Source organism: Notothenia coriiceps, unplaced genomic scaffold (genome assembly GCF_000735185.1).
Source record: "Notothenia coriiceps isolate Sejong01 unplaced genomic scaffold, NC01 NC01_scaffold00035763, whole genome shotgun sequence".
NCBI lineage: Eukaryota > Metazoa > Chordata > Actinopteri > Perciformes > Nototheniidae > Notothenia > Notothenia coriiceps.
Window position 1 is genome coordinate 51,543 of NW_011368464.1, and position 24,005 is coordinate 75,547.

Genomic DNA, 24,005 nt, shown 5'->3' on the forward strand with positions numbered 1-24,005 from the left:
GGTTCTGGGATTTTTGCTCACCGTTCTTGTGATCATTTTGACCCCACGGGGTGAGATCTTGCGTGGAGCCCCAGATCGAGGGAGATTATCAGTGGTCTTGTATGTCTTCCATTTTCTAATAATTGCTCCCACAGTTGATTTCTTCACACCAAGCTGCTTACCTATTGCAGATTCAGTCTACCCAGCCTGGTGCAGGTCTACAATTTTGTTTCTGGTGTCCTTTGACAGCTCTTTGGTCTTGGCCATAGTGGAGTTTGGAGTGTGACTGTTTGAGGTTGTGGACAGGTGTCTTTTATACTGATAACGAGTTCAAACAGGTGCCATTAATACAGTTAACAAGTGGAGGACAGAGGAGGCTCTTAAAGAAGAAGTTACAGGTCTGTGAGTGCCAGAAATCTTGTTTGTTTGTAGGTGACAAATATTTATTTTCCACCATAATTTGCAAATAAATTCTTTAAAAATCAGACAATGTGGTTTTCTGGATTTTTTTTTCTCATTTTGTCTCTCATAGTTGAAGTATACCTAGGATGAAAATTACAGGCCTCTCTCATCTTTTTAAGTGAGAGAACTTGCACAATTGGTGGCTGACTAAATACTTTTTTGCCCCACTGTATATCAGTCTGCTTCTTGCCCTGCTTGCTGAATCCCACTCATTTTCCACTGACCCCGCCCCCTCAAACCTTCAGCTAGCCCTTCCCATCTCATCAGCACACCTTGGCAAACAAGTATTTAAGTGTGGCAGTGGCCGTTTCTCAGGCCGTTTCTCAATCTCGAGGAAACTGGCTTCCAAGCCAATATTTCAAGGATACTACGTCATCGAGTGCCGCCGAAGGACTGTTCCAATCTCCAGCATACTTGGAATTCCACCGAGGCCGCGTCCTTGGTTTGGGGGTAATTTCGAGGCTGCACATGGGTAGACTTCGCGTCCTTCAAATCCCCACAATGCTTTGCGCACGGACCAATTTCCCCAAATCTGTGGTGGAAAATGTAAGGCGGGGCCTCTCATATGACGCACACCTGCACACTTGCTAGCCTGTTCCACTCTGCATTTTCCGAATGCCAGGAAGGATTCTTGCCTAGCTTCTGAAGGAAGTGACTCGGAAGACATGTGCTACCAAGCAAGCATCCTCGCGATTGAGAAACGGCCTCAATCTCGAAGATTCTGGCTTCCAAGCCAATATTTCAAGGATGCTACGTCATCGAGTGCCGCCGAAGGACTGTTCCAATCTCCAGCATACTTGGAATTCCACCGAGGCCACGTCCTTGGTTTGGGGGTAATTTCGAGGCTGCACATGGGTAGACTTCGCGTCCTTCAAATCCCCACAATGCTTTGCGTGTCTGTCTTTCTACATCGTTCGACGCTTTGTTCAAGACTTTCCAGCACTCTTTCCCGGACTGAAGCCGCGGTCCATTTACATTGGAAGTAGGAGGTCGGAACTGGGAGTGATGTCACATACGAGTTGAATGTGTTCCAAGAGCACAAGTCGGAAAATAATGGCCGCCCGAGAAAGTTGTTTGCCTTGGTAACAGCTTTAGCAGTCACTTAATTTAGCCATTGTTAGCAATACCGCTTGATACTCTATGGTATTTTGTGAATACAAACATCGTTGAAAAATATCCACGTATAGAAGAAGAGCAGTACCATATGCACAGTTGATTTAATGTGACACAATAATACAGAAGAGGCAAAAATGTTATATTATCAAAGCGTTTTCTTAACATTAGATATCTTAACAAATGCAGAGACTCCATCTTGAATGATGATCTCAGGTATGGCGAGGTATCTCTGAGTTTTCAAGTAGGAATTCCGACCTTGGTGATTTCCAGTTGAAATTTCTGACACAACCCATTACAGTATAAGGGATACAAGCAAGTTTAAAAGTCAATAGAAAACACCGGTGGAGTATTAGGAAACAAACTTTTATTTAAAAAAGAAACATAAATAAACCTACAGGAGTTAAGAGATGAAAGAAACAAGACCCTACACTTGAAGAAAATTGCATAATTAAGATCTGCTTCCAGTCAATAATAATTGTGTTTCCTGGCTAAACTGACTCAATGTGCTAAAGACACACCATCAATAATCAATTCAATGGATCATAACCGTTGATTGAACAGTTTTCCTTCAAACTCAACACATTCAGACACATTTATTGAACTGAAAGAGACCGTGACTCGTGTGCGTGCAGTAGTGAATGTTAGTCATGGCTTTGATCAAAAGAAATAGGTTTGCCACAACATTAAAAAAAAATGTCATCACTCCAGAGCATTCTCAAGATAACTATAGCTCAAAGTTCTACCGTTTCGCAAACAAGTAAATTCAAAATACTTGTACATTTGTTTCGAACATGTAAAGATTTACAATAACATTCCCACAACCATCATCAGCCAAAAAGAAAGAGTTAATGATCAAATGAAAGAGGATTTACAGCAGGGTTCAAACTGAAAGAGGCTCAGGTTGACATAAAGTTTAAAGTCAAAGTCCTCTGAAATAATTACTGGAGAGATAAATCATAAATCTGTACTGTTATGCGTTTAAACAGCAGGATTACCTACAACATTATCAGAACCTTTGGAGATGAACACCTGGGTTGAAAATACTTGAATTCTGTTAAATCCAAACTCTCATGTGTCACTTAACAGTCCAGCCAATACTGCAGTTTGCACACAGGGAACAGTGCAATACGGGCACTTCCTTTAAATGATCACACACATATCAACTAGTCCGGAAAGTTTTCAGGTCCTTCCTTAGGGTGCCTCCAGCCTGTTAGTGTCTGTTTCCATTGTGACATGAGGGAGGTGAGGGCTCGAGACAAATCGGGGAAAGAACCATTCTTACTTGTTGGTTTTGTTTGTGTGAAAATATGTGTTCATGTCCATGCGCACACAAATGCACTGGGTATGTCTTTCTGGAGGGGGAAGGATGCTGGATGTGTCAGTGTGTGTCAGTGTGTGTGTGTGTCTGAGTCTCATGAAATGGTGGAGAACTCTTTAAGCAGGACGTCCTGACTCAGCGTGTTCAGAGAGACGTTCTTCCTCACATTCAGACTGATGGAGCGCACCTGGAGACACACAGAGAAGGACATTCAAAGTAAAACGGATAACAAACTGTGGGCCTTGCACTTTGATGTTGACTTCAATTCAACTCTAGAGTTTCTCAGCCTGTGCTGTTTATTTATATTTGTCTCAAGTCTTCCAACTGCAATAAAATCAGAGGAACACCCCTTTAAAGGGACCCTAATTCTCTTTTTCAGGGTTATATATTTTTTTTATATTTTGTGCTGTACAACACACACAGGATATGGAAAGAAAATAAGCTTAATAGGGCATCTTTAAAATCTTCCTCAAGCTTCCTCATCATTGAAATTGTATATGAAGTGACATCCCCACAGAGCCTGAATCTCAGAAGACTACATTAAACTCCTCATCACCCAGAATACATTGCTCTTCGTCTCTTACCAGCTCCTTGAAGAAGGCGGCCTCTTTGGGCTGCTCCGAGTATCTCTCAAACTGGTCTAAACCATCCTGCAGTTTGAGCGTCAGTGTGTCGTAGTTGGACCGAACCACCTCCAACACCTAGCAGAGGAACAGAATGGAAACGAAGACGACTGTGTTACTTACATCACACCATAATACAGGGAGGTTAATGCATCGCACAGTGAACACTGAATTGTCACCAAGCAGTCAAATATTTATTTGTGCTTAATACTTCATTACAACATCTTTATTCATGAGTGATCTATCTTTTCCTATCCACGTAACTGCCTATCATCAGGGTCAACTCTTATCAGGGATATGCTCGTTTGGAAAAAAGGACAAATTAGCTGTCGACTGATTAAAAAAAAAGTCAGTCAACCTTCTATAAAATGGTTTAGTCCAATTTCTCCACAAAATTACGCACTAAATGTTTATATCCGTGAGGTTTGTATAAAAATGTTTGTTTTAAAATTGTTTTTTTCTTCAGATGAGCTGAATGGTTCTGAATCTGTAACAAAAATGAGAGTGTGTGTTTTCGTACCAATGAGATTTAGTAAGACTTCACAATCAGAGCATTTTCCCTTGGGTAAGGATTCAATAGTTCACAGAAAGGTCAAACAGAGCATAACGCATATGTGTGTTTGAGTGTGTACAGTGTGTGTGCAGTATGTGCGTGAACACACATGCCTCAAAGTCCAGCTGAGATAAGGTGAGCTGAAATCAGAGGTAATTATTCAGAGATTCTCCACACTCCCTCCCCTGCCATCCTCTCATTCAACCGTGAAATAGCCCCCAAGCAGACCTCTTATATTACTTACACACACACACACACACACACACACACACACACACACACACACACACACACACACACACACACACACACACACACACACACACACACACACACACACACCAACACACCCACACACTAAGGATGGCCTTCCTCCCCTCCGCGTGAGCCATGACCAACTTGTTAGTAGCACAAAAAATATGAAAGTGGAAAAACTGGAGAATCCGACTCCGCTGAGCGACTTTCTGTTTCCCTAAGCAGATATGGTTGTGTGCATGCTTTTATCCTGCAGTGTGTGAACAGAAGCAGCATGTGTGTGTGAAGTGACTTGTATGTGAGAGACAGAGAATGTTGTAACGCTGTGTGTTTCTGGAGGCCATCCATCTTCTACTGTCACTGGGGGGAGTGAAGTTGCTGCAGGCAGTTCAGCTGTGTCTGTGAGAGTGTGTGTCGAGGACTGTATGTCAAGAGAAAATACAAGGAACTTAATTTAAGTTACATATGAGTATTTTCTAAAGATGTAACTGTTGTAAATGTCCCTCAAATGGACCAAAGTTCAACACATATCCACCTCCATCCCACCCACTAATCCATGTTTAAGTGTCTGACACTGGTTACATTAACTTCACTTACCCTAATGTTCATCAATAAGATGCAAGATTTTTGAATGAAATCCTATGAGTATATACATTATCTTTGAGCGTTATTTTGTTTGGGCTGAGGCAAAATTTAAATTGTCTTGTGTTCAGTTGAAAGCTTTCAATGTGCTTCACTCAACTCTCTCCTGCCTCTTCGTGAAAACACACAGGCTAATCGTTCTCATAGCATCGTTTTTGGATGTAAGCAGCTGTTTTCAGAAAAAGAATCTCTAAAGACCCATTCTCCTCAAAGTGCACAACAGAAAACAGTAAACAGTTGTCACAAACACATCTCAAAATGAATGATATTGTTGCTCTGTATCTGCAGGATGTGTTAATAAGCAACTGGCTAGAAGTTCAAATTCGTTAAAAGGTAACTGTTGGAGCCAATTTGGGTGTTTTCATTTTTTACAGTTATTTGGGCACTTACACGTCTCGTAAAATGTCTGTACTTGTTCATATCCTTTTTTGAGTCGTATTTGTTAACACAGGCATACAACATCTGTACAGTATAAGCATAAAATGAGGCTCAATGAGGACAAGAACACTGATCAAAAATAACAAATGTTCAAGAAAAAAGTGACTTTATCTAATGATAGGGGTGTTAATATCACAAGCAAGAAATCATATATTAGTCCAGCAGTTGCTCTCATGCCCCTTTCACACCAACGCGTTTTCAGCTCCGGCTTGGAGCTGGAGCCTGAAAAGTACCGTTTTTTCCTGTTCACACCTCAGCGGCGCCGCCTCTTAGCTCCGGAATCCGGTTCATTTCCAGCTCCAAAAAATCGTATTTGTATTCGGCGACGCAACAGTCGGTGTCGGCGACTTCTCAGGTGACTGGCCGGTGTATCTGGGCCTTAAGGGGAACTGGGGATATGTATCAGCTGCTTGTGTGACAGTCAGACAGTGAATACTTTAGAGCGGCCGCTGCAGTGTGAGCTAACCGGGAGCTAACGGGAGAATAAATTCCCGTGGAAGAGCAGCCAGCACTGCAGCGGTCGGTAAATGCCGCTGAAACACTGCCGCCGAGAAGTCGTTATTTAATTTAATCTGGCTTCGTGTGATTAAAAGCAACAGGATCATCGATCCGACGCAGTCCCCCATTATTGTTGTTGTTGTTGTTGTGAGCGCCATAACACCGTTGGGGAGCAAATCAGCGGTTTAAACGGTGACGTCATGACGCAGCAGCGGCTGCACCAGTCGGGCTCTGGGCGGTGTGAACAGAGCGGGAGCAGAAAAGGGAAACCGGAGCTGAACCAGAAAAGCTCTAGCTCGGAGCTAGAAAGGGAAAAGCGCTTGTGTGAAAGCCGCATTAGAGACCAGAGCTAACTGCTGCCTTCCTTCTTTGTTGTGAATAAATCTCGCAGATAAAAGCAGAGAGGTAATTGGAGAGCATAATGACCAAATCCATCACTCTCTTATCAGCTTGTAAAAAAGGACTCTTCTGGCTCTTTTCCTACCCTTAACAATTCGACATAAATGAGAACGCCTGAAGTGAAGCTCACAACGGTCATATCAGCTCCCTTACAGACTCAAGTGTTCCCACTGACGATGAAAGAATAACTCAGGGAAAATTGAGTCATTAAAAAAGCTGGACGCTTTGTTGATGAGTTTTCAAAACCAGGGCTACAGATATAAGAGTCACTACAACTGAACTATATTTATGCTTATGTAAAACTGTTTAAAACTATCAAAATACGTTTATTGTCTTACTGTGTAGGAGAAAACTATTAGGTTGCATTTCAGTGTTACAGACAGTTTTTAGTTTTGAGGAAAAGTCCTATTATTGTCATCTGTAGTTAAGGGACTATTAAAGACTACAATTCCCAAGATGCCAGCCTTTAAGAGACACAGTTGAGACTGAATACAAATATATTAAAAACAACATAATAGAAAGAAGGTCTAAGTTTGTTTATCATTTTTATTTGAGTTTTGCCTCTTTTGATTTGTTTGAGTTTTGTAAAGGCCTATTTTCTATGCTGAATGTTTGTGAAAATAATTGTATTTTGAAAAACAAAGAGTCGCATAACTTCAACACATCATCAGATGCCAAACAATAGGGAAAACAAATAAATTAAAAGATAAAGCGTAAGAAATATCTGTCTTAAAGGCATCTAAGTGGCTTAAGGGAAGAAAGGAAAGAAGCCGCGACACTCAGTGTGTATTTCACCGTCTGTAGTGCAGTGTTGAAGGGTTCATTTTGATGAGAACAGGTTCCTCCCACCTGTCTGAACTGTGTGCACTGTGCAGTGAATCAGCCCCGATGATGAGCGGCTCCTCTCCGTGTCTCATCACAATGAGGCATGTGTGAGTCATCCATCTCTGCCACATAACTGTTACTACTCCATGATGATTAGGCATTCTTTCAAAAAGAAATGCCAAGCACTTCAAAGCACTGAGCGTTTGCCATTGTGTGCTAAAAAATGCATAGGATTTACTTTTGAAATGACAGCAGTGAGGTTTCCGTGGCGTTCTGGCAAAACGTCCCCAGACATGATGCCTATTTTATTTTTTTACGAGGAACTTTTTGTTAAAGTATAAAAGGAAAAGTGTGTTGTGTTTACCTGTTCTTCTGAGAGCTGGGAGATGTGGTTCACAGAAGCGTACGACTCAATCTTGGGATTAAAATGGTTTACGATGGCCCTGAAAGACAAGATTAAGCAACATGAAGATTTTCCCCAAGTCCAATGATTTAAACTAAATGACCAACATGTATACCTACACACGATTATAAAAAAAAAAGCCAAACATAAGGTTACTTCTTGTTAACATAATAATAATAACATAATATTTGAAGGTAAGAAGATAAGCATTTTGAAAAAATTTGAGGAGGCCATATTTAGCTAATTTTCAGGTTCTTATTTGTATTTAGTGCATCTACAGTGACATGTCTCCATGATTTAATGATAACAAAAAGTCTTTATTGTTCTAATACTGCAGCACCTCTTTTCACCCTATGTCTGAAACCAGAGCCCAGTCTGCTCTGATTGGTTAGCTGGCAGGCTCTGTTGTGATTGGTCAACCGCTGAGAGCTGTCCAACCCCTTAGCCTATCACATACAACGTGTTGGAGCGCTAGCCAATAGAAGCGCGGGTGTTACGTAGTGATGTCATAATGTTACAGGAGTAAACAGAGGAGTCCAATGGAGGTGTTTCAGGCATGGGGGGAGTGTGTGGGAGAGAAACTCCCTTCGGAGGGAACTCTGGGATGTTAGCCTTTTACAGGCCATTTAAATGCACAAAAATCTATATAATATTCTACAGGAGAGGGCAAATTATTCAGTCGTTTTCAATTTCTTCTCAATTCAAATATATATACTGCTTTATATTTCAAATATAAGTTAATGCCGTAAGCACAGCTGTGAGATGAAATGGCTTATTTGGTATTGGCTTAGACGAGTCATATATCAAATAAATTATATTAAGGAAAATGCAGAGAATTCTCCATCGTGGTAATCCTATGTCATTAACGTATGAGCCAGCGTATGGAGGAATGAGCTGGTGGGAGTATAATGGGATTGGTCCATTCACTTAATTGAATTCAACACACACATTTAATATTTCTGTGGGTTCTATATTCCTCTCTGATTCAACTATTCATATTTTCTTCCACATATTATTATTAAAAAATGGTTTTCCTCCCCGCCTTCCTGTGTTGCCTTCCTTACTCAGGCAACACAGACCAGTGCCCCCCTAACACTGACCTCTGAGCCCCCTGTGGCCCCCCTAAAAATGAAAAGTGAAAAAAGTGAAAAAGATGAAAAATGTATGATTTATTACACGATTTATTGAATGACGGAATAGGCGGAACTAACGTTATTCGTCATTCTAGTCGGACCCATTAGAACGGTGCACTCAGGACCCATTAGAGCGGTGTTTAGAACGTTTCGAGAGACTACCACGATAATTGAAGGTGAGTTAACTTGTAATTGTAGATGTAAAGTAGAGATGTAACTGTTCATTGCCTTTATTTTTATATAAATATGATATGGTGTTAGTGCAAAAATTGTACTATAACTTAAGCTGAAGCTAACAGTAATAACTATAAGATATATCTGAAATAAATAAGTGTACTGAAACAAATACCAATAACTGTATTGCATTGTTTTCTTATGCGCAATTACTTCATACTGTCTAGTTCTCTTTTTCATCCTGCATTTATTGTGCCCCCTTCAGAAAATAACTGGCCCCCCAGTGGCCCCCCCAGTCAAATTGGTCTAGAACCGCCACTGCTGATTGGTCAGCTCGCTGCTGCGAGGAGCTGTCAGTGTGAGCTGGCTTACTGGTGTGGTTTCCTGCTTGCTGCGAGACATCGCGAATGGACGCGGGAAGGGGCTCTGCGAGGCTCCACTAGTGTTAGTGTTTTACTCGCTACAGGGTGTACTTTGATGGTTTGTGACTCTGCAGACCATTTACATGCATAAAAACCTTCATAACACACAAGGGGACGGGTAATAACTGGAAAAGCACGACATGGGACCTTTAAAAACTTAACTTAATTCACTTTATGTGAGATTTCTTAATCAAATCCTTGTTTTTAAATTCCCTTTAATCAAAATATATTTCTCCTTCTTAGGGTACAGCATTTGTGTGCTGAGTGTGTTTTTACCGAACGTTGACAAGGGCATGCGTGACTTTACTGGCTGGCTCTTTCCACTGGCCCGTGTTGGTTGATACTCTCAGAACTAGAAGGCAGAGAAGGACATAAACACAAAGTTAGATACACATATGATGTCAAAATTACGCACATTTACTTTCCTCTGTGGATAAAGGAAGGGCTTGGAAGTTTTGCTGTCGAGAAACTCCCTGTGGAGGGAACTCTTGGATTTTAGCCTTTGCTGACCATTTACATGCACACAAACCTATATAACACACTATAAGAAAGGGAAAACCCCAAAGAGCTTCTCTCAAATTGTATTTTTAGCCTATTTATTTGAGACTGACATTATTTGAATAATAGCTTTTGTAGGGGAAATACAATCGCTCGGGTTAATCACTGCCATTTTATTTCTCAATTATTTAAAACATGGGACTATTAAATAAAGCAGTATATGTAAAAAAAGACAGGCTTAGAGTTTCTATATGTTGTTGTGTGTCTTAGCAAGGTATTATATATGTTTTTGTGAGTAAGTAAGTGTACTAAACTGTATTGAAACATTAGCTAATGGGGATCTAAATGTATAAACAAGTCAACATACCCATACAGTAGAGGTTGTCGAACACCTGGTGCATTCGTACGATTTCATAGTACAGCTCGTCGTAGCTGTTGGAGGTGGGCAGGAACGTGTCGCCGTACGTTATAAACATGTTGAACAGGTTCACCACCTGATGAGGAGACACACATTAGATGACGGACAATATTCATTTTCAAAGGAACCAAAAAAAAAGTTATATAATTCATATTGCATCAGTTTTTGCACACACAGCCTGTTAGTCTCTTTCCTCGTCGGACACGCACACAAAAAAGGAGTTCCGACACGCATCCTTGTGGAACTAATTTCCTGTGTGTGTGTGTGTGTGTGTGTGTGTGTGTGTGTGTGTGTGTGTGTGTGTGTGTGTGTGTGTGTGTGTGTGTGTGTGTGTGTGTGTGTGTGTGTGTGTGTGTGTGTGTGTGTGTGTGTGTGTGTGTGTGTGTGTGTGTGTGTGTGTGTGTGTGTGTGTGTGGTGTGTGTTGTGTNAATCTCAATGATGCAATACATTTCTAAAAACAACAGAACCAATTACTTCAGGGGAAATTGCAAAAAGCATCAACTATTTACTCAACTCTTAAAGGTGGGGTAGGTAATTTTGGAGAAACCAGCTCGAGTGCGCTAGAATTTGAAAATACACAGCCGGAACAAATCTGCCACTTCCTTACAGAGCTCCTCCTCCAACACACACGAACGCGCACATGACCAATGAGGGCACGAGATAAGTTTGTGCACAGATGGAAGGCTGACAGGCAGGTAGGCCATCCAGTTATTTTAGCCGGGCCGGCTCAGATGATTGGCCGTGCTTTATACATTACTATGGCTTCCACAGATTAAATTTGTTATGGATTTTTTGTCGAAGCACTTAAGATATTCATCGCTATCGGGATGTTAAGAGCATTCCATGGAATATAACAAAAAGTGTATCTCCCGCCGGTTTCTCAAACTTACCTACCCCACCTTTAAGGTGGTCCCCAGCAAAACAAAACATTATTTTATTACTAAAACATAATCTCTGAGAAAAATGACAAATAATTTGCAGCCAAAATCAATTAAGTTTGACCTTTTAGAAGGAATTGAGCAGTTTTTGTCCTGCATAGTATAGTATTTGCAAAGAATGGCAGACTCAAAATTATTTTTTATGAAACAAAGTTGAAATGATTGAAACTAGTGATAAAACTAGCCATAACAAAAAACCCTCATAATCCTTACATTATTCTGGTGATAATCAAAAGTGATTACTGTTCATTCTGAGAGTGACATGTTAAAGGAGCCCTTTTATGCTCATGTTCAGGTTTCAAATGTGTATGTTGTGTCTCTACTGTGACATGTCTCCATGCTTTAATGTTCAAAAAGCTCTTTATTTTTCTCATACTGCCTGTGCTGCATCACCTCTTTTCACCCTCTGTTTGAAACCAGAGCCCAGGCTGCTCTGATTGGTTAGCCTTGCTGACTCTGTTGTGATTGGTCAACCGGTTAGAGATGTCCCGCCCCTTAGCCCTTATACAATGTGTTGGAGCACTAGCCAATAGAAGCGTGAGTTCCTTGTTCTGTGAATGAGGTTGAGAGAGAAAGCAGGGCGTCTTTACCTGACCAGAGCTCTCTCCAGGTGTAGTGTAATCGGATTCTGCACTTCTTCTGGTAGCACAGGAGTTTGTGGATGATCTGCACACAGCGCCTGCACAGGAAACAAACACACAGCTGTGATGGCGTTGTTTTGTTTGTTTTTGTGAGTTATATGTGTGTGATATGTGTGTGTCCTCACAAGTATAAATCCATTGGGAAATCCTTCATCATATGAGTGACAATAAACTCCACCATCAGATCTAGAGAAAGATGGAGAAAATGAATCCCTGTTTGAAGAATCTTGCAATAATGCAACATCCAGTGAAAGAATGCCTTACAAATAGAAAAGAATCAGAGGTATCTGCTTGAAAAAAACAGGTTTGAATGTTTCCCATACCTAGAACTGCACACACCAGCGGGCGTGAAGGGATGTTCTTGTCAACTGCTTTTTTTCTGTGCCTCATCGGCTGAAAAACAAATATACAGAATTAAAATATAGAATATAGGTATGTAAATGCTCATATATAAGATGAATACCAGCATTCTACAATTCAATTTTAATAACAAATATTGTACAAGACATCTTTAATACGTAGCATATCTGGCTTAATGCGCAATCTTTTCCCTTTTTGTAGAGACGGTAGGGCTGAACGATATATCGTGTCATGGCGATAACCGCGATATTCACATCGCATGGATGTGCGATTTTATTTAAAAAAAATATTAATATATATTTTTTTTTCCTTTTTTTTTTAGGACGTGCGATATTAAGTAGGTAAATTAACTCAAACATGTCATGTTACAATTATTTTGCTGCTTACTACAAAAGGAAAACTTGCTCTCATGCCAGGGGTACTTGAGTGAGTGACATGCAGGCTCTGCATGAACAGCAAACCACCAATCACAATCATTCTTGATCAGATCACAGCAGGCCCCGCCCCGCTAGTTTGCAGTCCATCAAAACACCGGTAAAAAATGAGCGAGGCACAGGAGGACAATACCAGCGAGAATTAAGATTTACTTCCAAAAAGAAAAGCAACATCTGCCATCCGGAACTATTTTGGATACAAAAAGGTTCTTCTCTTCTTCATTCACAGATGAACCCCCTTATTTGAGGGTAAGCAACGTGCATTATCATGACATGTTAGATCATGACTTAAGGTATGATGAGTCAACCAGTTAAGATCCAGACGTCCGTGACTAAAATCCTTCATCCGGTTAAATATAGTTAAAAAAAATGTAATATATATCGCAGGGGAAAAAAATATATCGCAATGTAAGTTTTTTTCAATATCGTGCAGCCCTAAGAGACGTGTCACTCAAATTGAGGAAACATAATGAAGTATAATTTTCTTCATCAGGTAGTGGGCTTACGTGGAGTTAAATAACCGAGGTAAAGTCCGCTTTCTCCATTAAGCCAATTTCATAACACCATTTAGACGAGAAACTTTGTTTGGGGTAAGAGAAATATGATTTACAAATCTAGTTTTACATCGAGAAAGCTGATTTCTCTTAGATGAATACAAATATGAATCTGCTTGACAAACAGGGAATGTATCATCTGAGAGGTGGATGACAGGAGGAATAATAAGTATCGTTTGTATTTATTTACTGAAAATAACTACATTCAAAGTCTGACTAAAGCAACACAAAGTGTCCCCTCAAAATGTAAATCAATTAGTGTATTATCTGACTATGAACTCACTCACTTACTCACCATTCTGTGGAGATTGACTCTGAAGTTCATGTTGTCATCATGAAGAAAGGCATCAGCGTACTGATCCTGTGGCACACAGAGGAGAGGTCAGAACAGAGACAATCTGTGGGGGGGGACACACACACATAATGTTGCCTTTCCTACCTCGGCTATGCAGGTGAGGATGATGAGGCACAGTCTGGCACTGTTGAGTCGATGCTCATCTGGAAACACAAACATGAGACTCTTAACAGGTAGAAATAAAACAAAGGGCCAGGTAGTTGTTTCCTGAAGGTTATAGGTGGAAGAACAGCATTGATTTATCACTTCTATGTAAGGCGTCTACGTGAGGACGGGTCAGGACAGAGGTAGAGAATATACAATGAAAGAATGACACATTATATAAAGGTAAAGTGACAGAGACAAAGAGGAGGAGGAGGAGGAGGAGGAGGAGGAGGAGATGATGTTTACCTTTAGTGTCCTGCATTACAATGGAGGCGTACTTGAGGAAGGTGATGAGAAGGTTGCTGGTCTGCAGGTTGGGATCCAGAGGCAGCTCTGGGTTGTTCATCACTACAGAGGAAGATACAATCCCATTATTAAAAACTCTCTTAATATTAGGGAGGAAAAGGACAGATATAACAGAGAAAATGTAAATAATAATAATGAATCAAACTTGAATAGTGCAGTCAGCAATTCCATAAATAATGACCTCCCAAATACATGAGCTGGAACGCAAATCCTACCGTCTACACACTGGAGTAAATAAGAATCTGTCGCCCCTGTTTGGGCAGATGGAGGGCTCATTCAGGCAGATAAAACAATAAAAGAATGGATGTCTTTGTCTCATTACCGTGGCTACTGTAGCATGGCGCGTTGTATAGACAAGCGTTTTTATCCATTTAAAATCTCTGCTCGCTCAAACATACAACTTGTTTCATGGATAAATGATGAGCCCTCACTAATATCTTTTCGCCACAAATCCCCTCATTTGATATTTCTTCCCCACACCACAGGAAGATTCAACACTGTCAAACACACACATCATCACATGGGGCCGTACTGTGGTAGATGTGATTGCTGGCATAATTGTGTGTGTGAATGTTTCTGGTCGGAGCGGAGGATCCTAAGTGCTGACGCTCCCATGACATGTTCCAATGCACGCTGCATGTGGAACATTCATCTGTATTTCAAGCTGTAGTTTAATATTTCATACAGAAAATAGCTCTTAAGTTCGAGGCGATGGAGGGAGAGCCAGCCAGAGATAGAAAAACATGAACCTTTTAACAGTTACAGCGTGTGTGCATGCTGAATGACCTGCTTCTCCAACATGATGGCTATAATATGAAGTGAAGTGACAGCCATGCGCTCAAGTTTAAAGAGATGATAATAATAAGTATGCAGGCTCGGGTGTTGGAGTTATCTGATTATTAAAATGCAATCAAACCAAATTAGAAGCGAAATGTATTGTGAATGAGCATCTTTCTACTTTTGGATAACCATAAAAAATCTATTGAATATTTGACAAGGCATGTGAGCCTCTGTATGTCAACCCGAGGCTGGAGTTAGGGGGGGAGTTTTTAAAGATGTATGTAAAAACACTGGTCAGATTATATTTAGGCAAAGAAGCAGAGATCTGATGGGATGCCAAATAGCTTTAGAAATCCTTCAATCCATTTCGAGGTCCTGGGGCCTCATTTATAAAGGGATATACGCTCAAAAAATGGCGTACGCCAGTTTCTACGCAATGTTTGCGATTTATAAAAAACTAACTTGACGGGAAAACATGCGGTCCTCCACGCAAACTCTGACCCATGCGTACGCACTAAGCACAAAAATGGGAGAGATGAGAAACTGCGACACCGTTGGCAGAAGGAAGAATGGAGAGAAATATGTGGAAATAATACCATAAATAAAATGTTACCTCTCATTTATCATATATGAAGAATTAATCTTCATAAATTGATTAAAGCCAATCTTAAAATGATTTAACAAACGCCTGTTTGAGACTCCTCAGTGCAAACAAAAACATAACTTGGAGAAATAAATAAATACGGATATGTTATTTAAAACCACCTCGAATATGTTGTGTTAATGTTATGAAATGTTTTCTCATAAATGATGCGGTAAGCAGGAGGACAGAATTACGTCTAAACTGACGCCGTTTTGCATTTCTATAGGTTGTAGATACGAGCATGGTTTTATATACTATCATGTTTAATCATGTTTTATGCTGTTTGCTAAGACTTGATAAGTCGCTCATAATACACAGGAGGTATGGAAACTAAGAACATCATATATGGTCAATTGTACAGCTAATATAACACAACACATTAGATGTATTTCCTTTAACTGGTGGATATAGAGTTGCTGCAGTGGAGACGCTGCGCACAGCTGATCGACAGCTGGGACACAAACCACCAAATACGAAAACATAATTCAGATCCAGTCGTCATGACTCCACTCCGGAGGGATCCCCCGATCATTTCTTACAGTTTCTCATCAAGGGGGGGTCTCCTGTCCCAGGTACAAACACACTGCCTGAGGAAGGCTATGTTTATTTATTTTGTCATTAACCTTTTTCGGACCACTTATTTATTTATTTTGGTGATCCGACCTCCATGCTGCTACTCTGGTTCAAACTGCATCCACCAAACAATAGGATTTATCTCGACCTCCCCAAAATAACCAAAATCTGACACGGTGTGAGATTTCCTGCTCTCTTCTTCATAAAGTCAGTCAAAATGAATGAATGAATGGGCGTTTCATTGACTATTTATAGGCAAATATGGGCGTTACGTGAAGCCCGAAAAAGCTGCACCGCATTTCGAGTCGATTGTGATTTATAAAAGGGAAACAGGCGTAGGAAGTGCTGTACGCACTTTCCTCACCGGTACGCAATGTTTGGTGAATCGGAAAATGTCGGAAAATGTATGTACCTATTTTTTGGATTTCTACTACGTAAGCAACCTTCCCACGTGAATCCTACGCACGGCGTTATAAATGAGGCCCCAGGTCTCCAAACTTTTTTTTGTGCATGTACGTATGGCTAAAGGCTAACATCCGGGCTGAGTTTACACTAGGATTTACCATAAATATTTCAACTGAAACATGTTTTTCTACTGCATAACCTAAAACCATCGATATGCTCTGACAGGTGAAACATGGAGTTACGATTAGTTTCTTCCCCGAAAATGTGGATCCACAAATTGACATAATGGTAGATTTAGAAAGAGTAGTCCCTTACACTTGAGATCTTCCCTTCAGAAAGCTGTGGCCATCCCTGACACTTCTCCAATATGTCATGCAGTCTATGTCCTCCATAATAAAACATATGACAGAGTGTATGACTTACTGTCTAAGGATGGCGGTGTTGTGCCCAGTGGAGTAGTGGGTGTGGTTGGGGTGGGGGTGGTGGGTGTGGTTGGGATGTCCATCTCAGGGTGGCTCTGTTGATAGACCAAAACAAATGTGTCATTAATAGAGAACAGCTTTCCCTCGTGTCCCATAATGTTCAGGAGAATACAACAGTATAGACTGGAGAGGAGATTCAAACACAAACTAAGAGAAGAGAGCCTGGAAGAGTCTACCTCTGATTTTCCAAAAACATGTAATGGAAACACATTAATCATAGCTTCTAAGGAGATTTGTATTTAATTGCAGTACTGTTAGAGCATCACAGTGGCTTAATGGCCTTAGAATGGAAGTTATTCCGGAGACGTGTGAGGCTTCTTAACTGCATCCTCACTATTCAGTAAGTTTCTTAAGATGGCTGAAAGAGTGAATTTCAGTGTCTCCACAGGGATTAATAAAAGAAACAAAGTCAACTTATTTGAAGGAATATGTTCCAATCACAGGTTAACATCACTGGTACATTAATGCAATATTTGTTATTTCTCTCTTCTGACCACTGTCTTCTATTTTTTTTTTACGATCATCAGAAGATTAGACATTTGCAATTATTCATAGAGAAAAATAAGAACGTGGATTCAGGAAAAGCTTTAAAAAAATGTTTTAAAGCTCAACCTAAAGTTTGCCAAATTATAAAAACTAACACGATACTTTATAAGCTTTACATGCAGACAGGAAAAATAAGGGTTGGCAAGTATTGATTTTGACTAATCTTGCTACGCACATTGAAGTCCACTTTCTGTGACAGAAACAAAGCAGAAGCAGAAAGTCACTATTTGACTTCTTTATTTATTTGAAGGTCGTATTATATTGTATGAGCCTGGGACTTGTGATTTAGTTATTGTGAGTGATGAAACTTGACTCATTTAGGTTCTTAGGCTATGCAGACCCTTGTGCAGGGTACATATGTACAGTGTAATGATAAGTGGTGCATCTTACCTGTGCCAATACAGTGATGAAGTTGCGGTTGAGGTGCACAGCCTCATAGAGAGCCAGCAGAATCGCCTCATTGGTCCTTGAGAGGAAAGGGAAGTTAAAGGTCAGCTCATTCATTTATGAAGTAAGATCTCCAAAACATCACATGACATTAGACTGGGTAGGGGAAATCCTCAGGCTTTGATCCAGCGAAGCTCAAGAGGAGTTCAAGTGTTATCAACAATGACTTCATGGCTCACCAGGTAACCCTTTTTAAGTATCTGTACCATTAACTAAGGCACAATGTGTGTAATTAATGGTACATCATTTTCTTTATATTATATTTTGATAAATGACTTGACATTACAGATGTAAAAACAACATCCCTAAACTTTCCTCATCAATACCAGTAATTGGCTCCAATTTGGGCAGCAATACACAGATTACTCTGTACCTCTCAAGAAGTTTTCATATTTTCTCATCCAGACACATGTTCATGATCAACATGTGTAAATGTAGGCCCCGACAAATGGTGAAGTCGTGTCTTAAGCCAATCAAATGTGAGCCTGTGCTATAGAAGTTAAAGCTTTAAAGTATGGGTCAAAAACCAGATTCAGATTCAAGTGAAATAAAGCCAAAACAATTGCAGCTGTTCTCTTATTGAAGGTGCCGAGTACAATGCATAAAGGTTTGTGTAACTTCAACCGTATACTTTTGACTTACTGTACAGAGAGTTTCTCATCTGCGTCGGCTATAAACATGCTGCCCACCTGCGGAGAGAAGAAGGCAAACACTGTTAAAAACTAATAAAAACCAAAAGGAGGAAAAAGCAATCTATTCAAAATAAATGTACTTTAAATATGTTAACAATATGATCTTACCATACTAGTGAGGGTGGAGAAGAACCCACCCTGGTTCTCCTCCTCCTTGTCTTTGTACTGCCTAAAAAGGGGAACGAAAGACAAAGACAGGAAGTCATGAGAAAGTGGAGACAATGACAAATAAATTAAAGACAGGTAGGGCTACACAACAGCAGAGATATATGATTTAACTCAAACACAGCATAACACACAGTCACCCAACATCTCCTTCTTCTCCCCACAGCCTATTATCTAAGCTAAGGGACATTCACTTAAAAACAATGCACTGTGTGGAGCCGTCATCCATCACTTTGATTCACCTGTCTGTGCACGCAGGCAGACGAGACTTCCTTCACAAACAGCATTTTAATTTCCAGACCTCGCCTCATCCAAAAAACATTACCGGAGACTGCCAAAGAAAACTGTCAGATATAAATAACTGTTTCTTTTTTTTTCTTACAGGAGAATAGAAATAGAACATTTGTGCGAGACATCAAAATAAACCGATCACGCCAGTGGCCTCGGCACAGAACGGCCTGCATTGTTAAAAATGTTTTTGACGCATATTTGAGATCTCACCTGTTATATTCTGTCAGAGCGTGGTGGACCACCATACCCATTCCCTGGGGAAGAAAACATCAGGTGTTTCAGTCAAACCTTTGATTATATACTTGAGGTAAAACTTCTACTACTACTACTGGTGGTTACTCTGCGTTAAGAAGGGACAGGTGGTGACAGCATACTTACATCCAGTGTTGGCTCATCGTCCACAATGGAGAGCTTCACGATGTATGGATTCACAGACTGAAAAATGAATAGAAACAATTACATTTAAAAATGTTTCAAATGTGACACAAATATTAATACTGCATTGACAATAGGGCTTTTTATTTTTCATTTTATCGCCTCACCTACAGATAGGCTTAAAAAGTGCCTCTTACGCTCAGTAAAGCAACGACAACATACATGGAGCTCAGTTTTCTTTGAAACAAACAGGGTAGATAAGCCTGTGTGATGCCGGATTGTAAAACGGCTACATTTGTACTAGTTAGACTTACCTAAATACCTCAACTGCCGACCGTTGCAGGCATATTTTACCCCATCTCAAACATTTTTGAGGACATATTTTCCTAGAGTATATGCTCTTTGTGCGGCTGCTTTGGTTGCTTACATATGAGGCTGCATCCAACACTGCTCATCCTCTTAATCCCCCCGTACACTGGCGCTCTTATCCTTTCTAGGAAATAACTGCGAGGGACGTAGATTGGAAGTCATTTCATTTCAGAGAGCATGATTGCTTCTCTGTAATTCAAATGTAGGACAAGTGTGTCTGTAATACCTGACTTAACCGAGGTCACATGCTCATGTGGAGCCAAATACAAATGTACTTTCAGCTGCACAAACATCCTTGTTGATGCGTTCATGGTTGAGCTTGTTTCCTCAGGAGATTTTTCTAGTCTGAGCTTTGCATCATTTCCTTTGTAAAACTATAATTAAAAAAATAATTACTTTCTATTCCCTCAAGGGACAAGTTAGTAGTTAGAGTAATATATTATTTCATTTTCAGGGCATTTGGTTAATGGTAAGGTGTTTGTTTCAGCTGTATAATACATCAACTCCATCCAATTCCAGATGTGTTAGTGAGATATATTTAAATACTTTCTTTTTAATCTGTGGGCCCGTATTCACAAACTTCTGACAGCTTAAAGGGATGTCCCATTTCAGATATCTCAATTACGTCTTATGAGTATACTTGTATAGGTATCTGTTTGTGAATAAGATGAATTGAACTGAATCCAGTATTAAAAGAGACTTCTAGAGTTGCTTGTATTGGACAATTAAAGTTCCACAGCATATGTACACACCTCATATTTCCTGTAGTTGACCAGCAGGGCCAGGAGGACCACAGCGTCATAACCATGCTGCCCTCTACTGGACACATCTGACAGAATCTACAAGTACAACAGAGATGACCAATTCAGAAGGAGAGAAACAGTTTAACATAAATAAATAAAAATCTCCAATGTATGCTGCACATATTTTTTACTAAACACTTACCTGTAGAATGGCCTCAAAGATGCTGTTGATCATCACATATTCCAGTATAGTGTTCTGACTAATATTGTCCGTTACCTGTTAACGCATCATTCACATATAAGTGATATTCAATAGGTTTTTAACGGCACAAAAAGCATGACCTTTTGCTCTATGATTAGTCTTGCTGTTTTGATATTACTCACCGTCACCAGACACAGCAGCAGTTTGAGACAAAGGCTCTTCAGACTGTCTGAGCCTTCTCCACAAAGAAGGCTGTCCAGTCTCTCCATCAGGTCCTACAGGGAAAGCATACAACATGAATGAACGTGAATCATCTATTTTATTCCTTTGTTTCACCTTTCAGGGTATTTTCCCCACACACCTTCATCCTCTGCTCAGCTTTGTCGAAGCCCATGAGCATGTTGATGATGTCGAAGCCAGACGCAGACTTGTTCTTCTGGTGAACCCCTCGAAAAAGTGCACAGAGGGTCTGGGAAGAAAGGCAGAGGAGCATTTCAAGAAGAGTGACAAATATCATGTTTCATGGAATAATAACAGTTATATGCTCATCAGCATACTAGATTTCTGGGTCAGTTAGATCAAATTAGTGCCTGTAAACTAGTCCGAAAAGATTTACATTTTCCAGACTAACTAGAAATTCCGTCAAATATTACCTGTGTTTATTATTGAGCCTTTAAGCAATCTATAAAAAGGATATAAAGAATGACATTATCAAAGAATGTTGATTTATATTTTATTGAAAAATATATATACATTACATTACAATATATATATATATATATATATATATATATATATATATTCCCTCAGCTTAAGGCCAATATCTTCTCATATGAAATAAAAAAAAAAAATGCAACAAAATACATGTAGGCCTGCATGGCTCATAACATTGTAATCAAATGCTGCTGATGCCGACTTGAAATCAAGTGTTGATTTGATCCCGTTTTGCAAAAAAATTCAGATCTGTCTAACTGACAGATTATTCTGGTCTAAGTCTGGTAAATACCGGCTAACGTAAACCGTGTGTTATACTTCAGGTGCTACTGATGAGATGGAGACATGTGCAATGTAACCTGCTGTCCAGGTGGTCCTCCTGAGCTTTAGTTACCTGCAGGGCATTGACTACTTTGATCTGGTGCTCCTCTCCCAGAGCCTGGACACAGTGGTGGAACAGAGAGTTGATGTTATCCTGGATCTTCTGAACTTCCTCCCCATCGACAGTCTCCAACTTGGTCTCCAGGTACTCCAGGTTCACCTTAAACATGGTGGAAGGACAAAAGACAAGTTAATGCAAGGAAAAGTGGTTTTTCGGAGCAAAAGAAGGAATATTGTAAACACATACGAGAGGTGGATTATTGGGTTACAGTTCCATAGCCTACTTTATATAAATTGACAATTGTCAAAGTCCTGAACTGTGTACTAATCTGTGCAGCACTTTTTCTAGTTTGAGCACTTCACAACTTTCTTTTTTCTACATATATTGTGTGTCTTTTCAGATATCAGGGCACAAAATGACCACCCAAATGCTTGTATGATAGGCTCGTAAACGTGCATTACTCACCATCAAAAATACAATGATTATCTATTATTGGATGGTTACATTTTGACAGTTACTAGCCATTTGGTGGGTGTCATTTTTCTTGCCATCTAGTTTTCTTGCCATCTTGCCATCTAGTTTTTGACAAGGTAAAATTTACATGTTTCCCACAACAGCACTCCGGTATTTTTGGCACACAGGAACCTCATATTAATGTTTAAACGTGTTTAGGTACATATTATAATTTTCGATTTTTCCTTCAAGTTGCATACATATTTTCTACTGCTTCAACATTTTTGACAGTCTTTTATTTTGAAAGCAGATTACCGATATCTCATTTAGCTTTACTGCTTGCACACTTGGTCATCAACACAAACAACAGTGCTTTTTTGTTTATGCAGAACATACTGTATATGCACTCAACAAGATGTTGAGTATTTCTTATATTTACTTTACCTTCATAAGAAACAGCTCATCCCAGAACCGTGGGTTGTTCTTGGCCGGGTCCTCTTTCTAAATCAAAGAAGCAGAGAGGGCGATTGTTTACATTTGAAATATATTTTTTCTCTGTTGTCATTTCTTTCAATCACTGATACTCTCCTTTTTGAAATACTTACAGCAAAAATCTCATCATACATCAGCACCACCTTCTCTTTCAAGGGTTTCTTAGAGGACGACGTCCTCCTCAGCAGCCCAGCCTTCTTCTCCACCTGAGACATGACTGAGTCTGAGGAAAGAGACACAACGAGGTAGATGAGGATGCAGACCCGAACTATGTAAAAAAGCTATGGCGTATATCAACAAGGTGTATTCTCTTGGATAGATTCATTAAAGGATAAGGTAAACAATGCTCTATATTTTTGTCACACCCAACAAAGCGCATGAAAATACCAAAACCAACAATACGTCTGTTGGTTTGTCTTAGTACTGAATAATAATAAAAAAGTCCACTAAGATATACATATCACACACTTTGTAGTGAGATCAATTCATTGACAGTTGCTTACTCTTAAACAGTACTCCAGTTTGCAGCCTAATGTTTTCAGCAACAGATTGTCACTTTATTCATTACTGCTCTGTAAAGGAATACATGTATCTTCCATTTTACTATGATCTTTTTTGGAGAGTTCTTGTTACTACATTTTGTTTATTATCGACTGTGGACGTCAAAAATGTCATTCAGTGACACACCGGTAAGATATGGTGTATGACTAGTATTAGCAAATGGAGGTAGACGTTTTGGCTAGGTAAACACAGTAACCTAATGTTTAAATAACAAGGGTGGCAATATTGCGTTGGATAAAACATTTTGTGTTGACATTTGCTCAAATAGATGACACATGATATAACAGTTAACTATCATTAAAGCAAGTAGGGATGGGCTGCTAGCTAGTTAGCTAATAATTGCTAACTGACACATCGTTAGTAAGCCGGTTTGAATAGTAAACCACTAACAGAAACGTGTTTAAGTTAAAAAGCATGAGTTGTTGTCCACTCGACACATATGAAGAGCAGCTGGTTTATTAGTAGCTACATCACCAAACGAAAGTCTGCTAATGTGTTTATATTCTCACAGCTAAAGCTAACGCTACCCATTGCTAGCTAAGTTAATGCCTGGCAGACCAGGGTTGTAACATGTAATGTCAGGGTGCTATTGTTGACAACATCACTATGAACATGGCTTCATTAGGAGCGTGGTTTGTTCTTACCTCAATCCAAGTATTACAATTAAAAAAGGGAGTTCATTAATCCCTGTGACAACACTTGTCTCTGCTAGCATACTGATGCTAACAATAGCATCCTGCTGCTGGTCTTCGTGGTCCTAGTGCCCCACAGTAACCTCTCCTGTAATGTTTACTGAGTGCC

At 39.9% G+C, this 24,005-nt stretch overlaps 1 protein-coding gene across 1 annotated transcript; it reads right to left on the minus strand.

The window, feature by feature from the left end:
* Positions 1 to 1,901: 1,901 nt before the first annotated feature.
* armh3 (armadillo like helical domain containing 3) lies at positions 1,902 to 23,941 on the minus strand. The gene is made up of 25 exons (XM_010791774.1): positions 23,849 to 23,941; positions 22,757 to 22,866; positions 22,596 to 22,652; positions 21,711 to 21,857; positions 20,964 to 21,071; positions 20,785 to 20,877; positions 20,603 to 20,677; positions 20,410 to 20,496; positions 19,292 to 19,348; positions 19,124 to 19,167; positions 18,566 to 18,626; positions 18,408 to 18,454; positions 17,709 to 17,784; positions 16,714 to 16,807; positions 13,830 to 13,931; positions 13,524 to 13,582; positions 13,380 to 13,445; positions 12,060 to 12,129; positions 11,862 to 11,922; positions 11,686 to 11,774; positions 10,106 to 10,246; positions 9,517 to 9,592; positions 7,473 to 7,551; positions 3,460 to 3,576; positions 1,902 to 3,062 (listed from the first exon to the last, which is right to left on the minus strand). Exons 2-25 carry the CDS (start codon positions 22,856 to 22,858, stop codon positions 2,970 to 2,972), a joined length of 2,001 nt encoding a protein of 666 aa, XP_010790076.1. The 5' UTR covers positions 22,859 to 22,866; positions 23,849 to 23,941; the 3' UTR covers positions 1,902 to 2,969.
* Between the last annotated feature and the right edge of the window lie 64 nt (positions 23,942 to 24,005).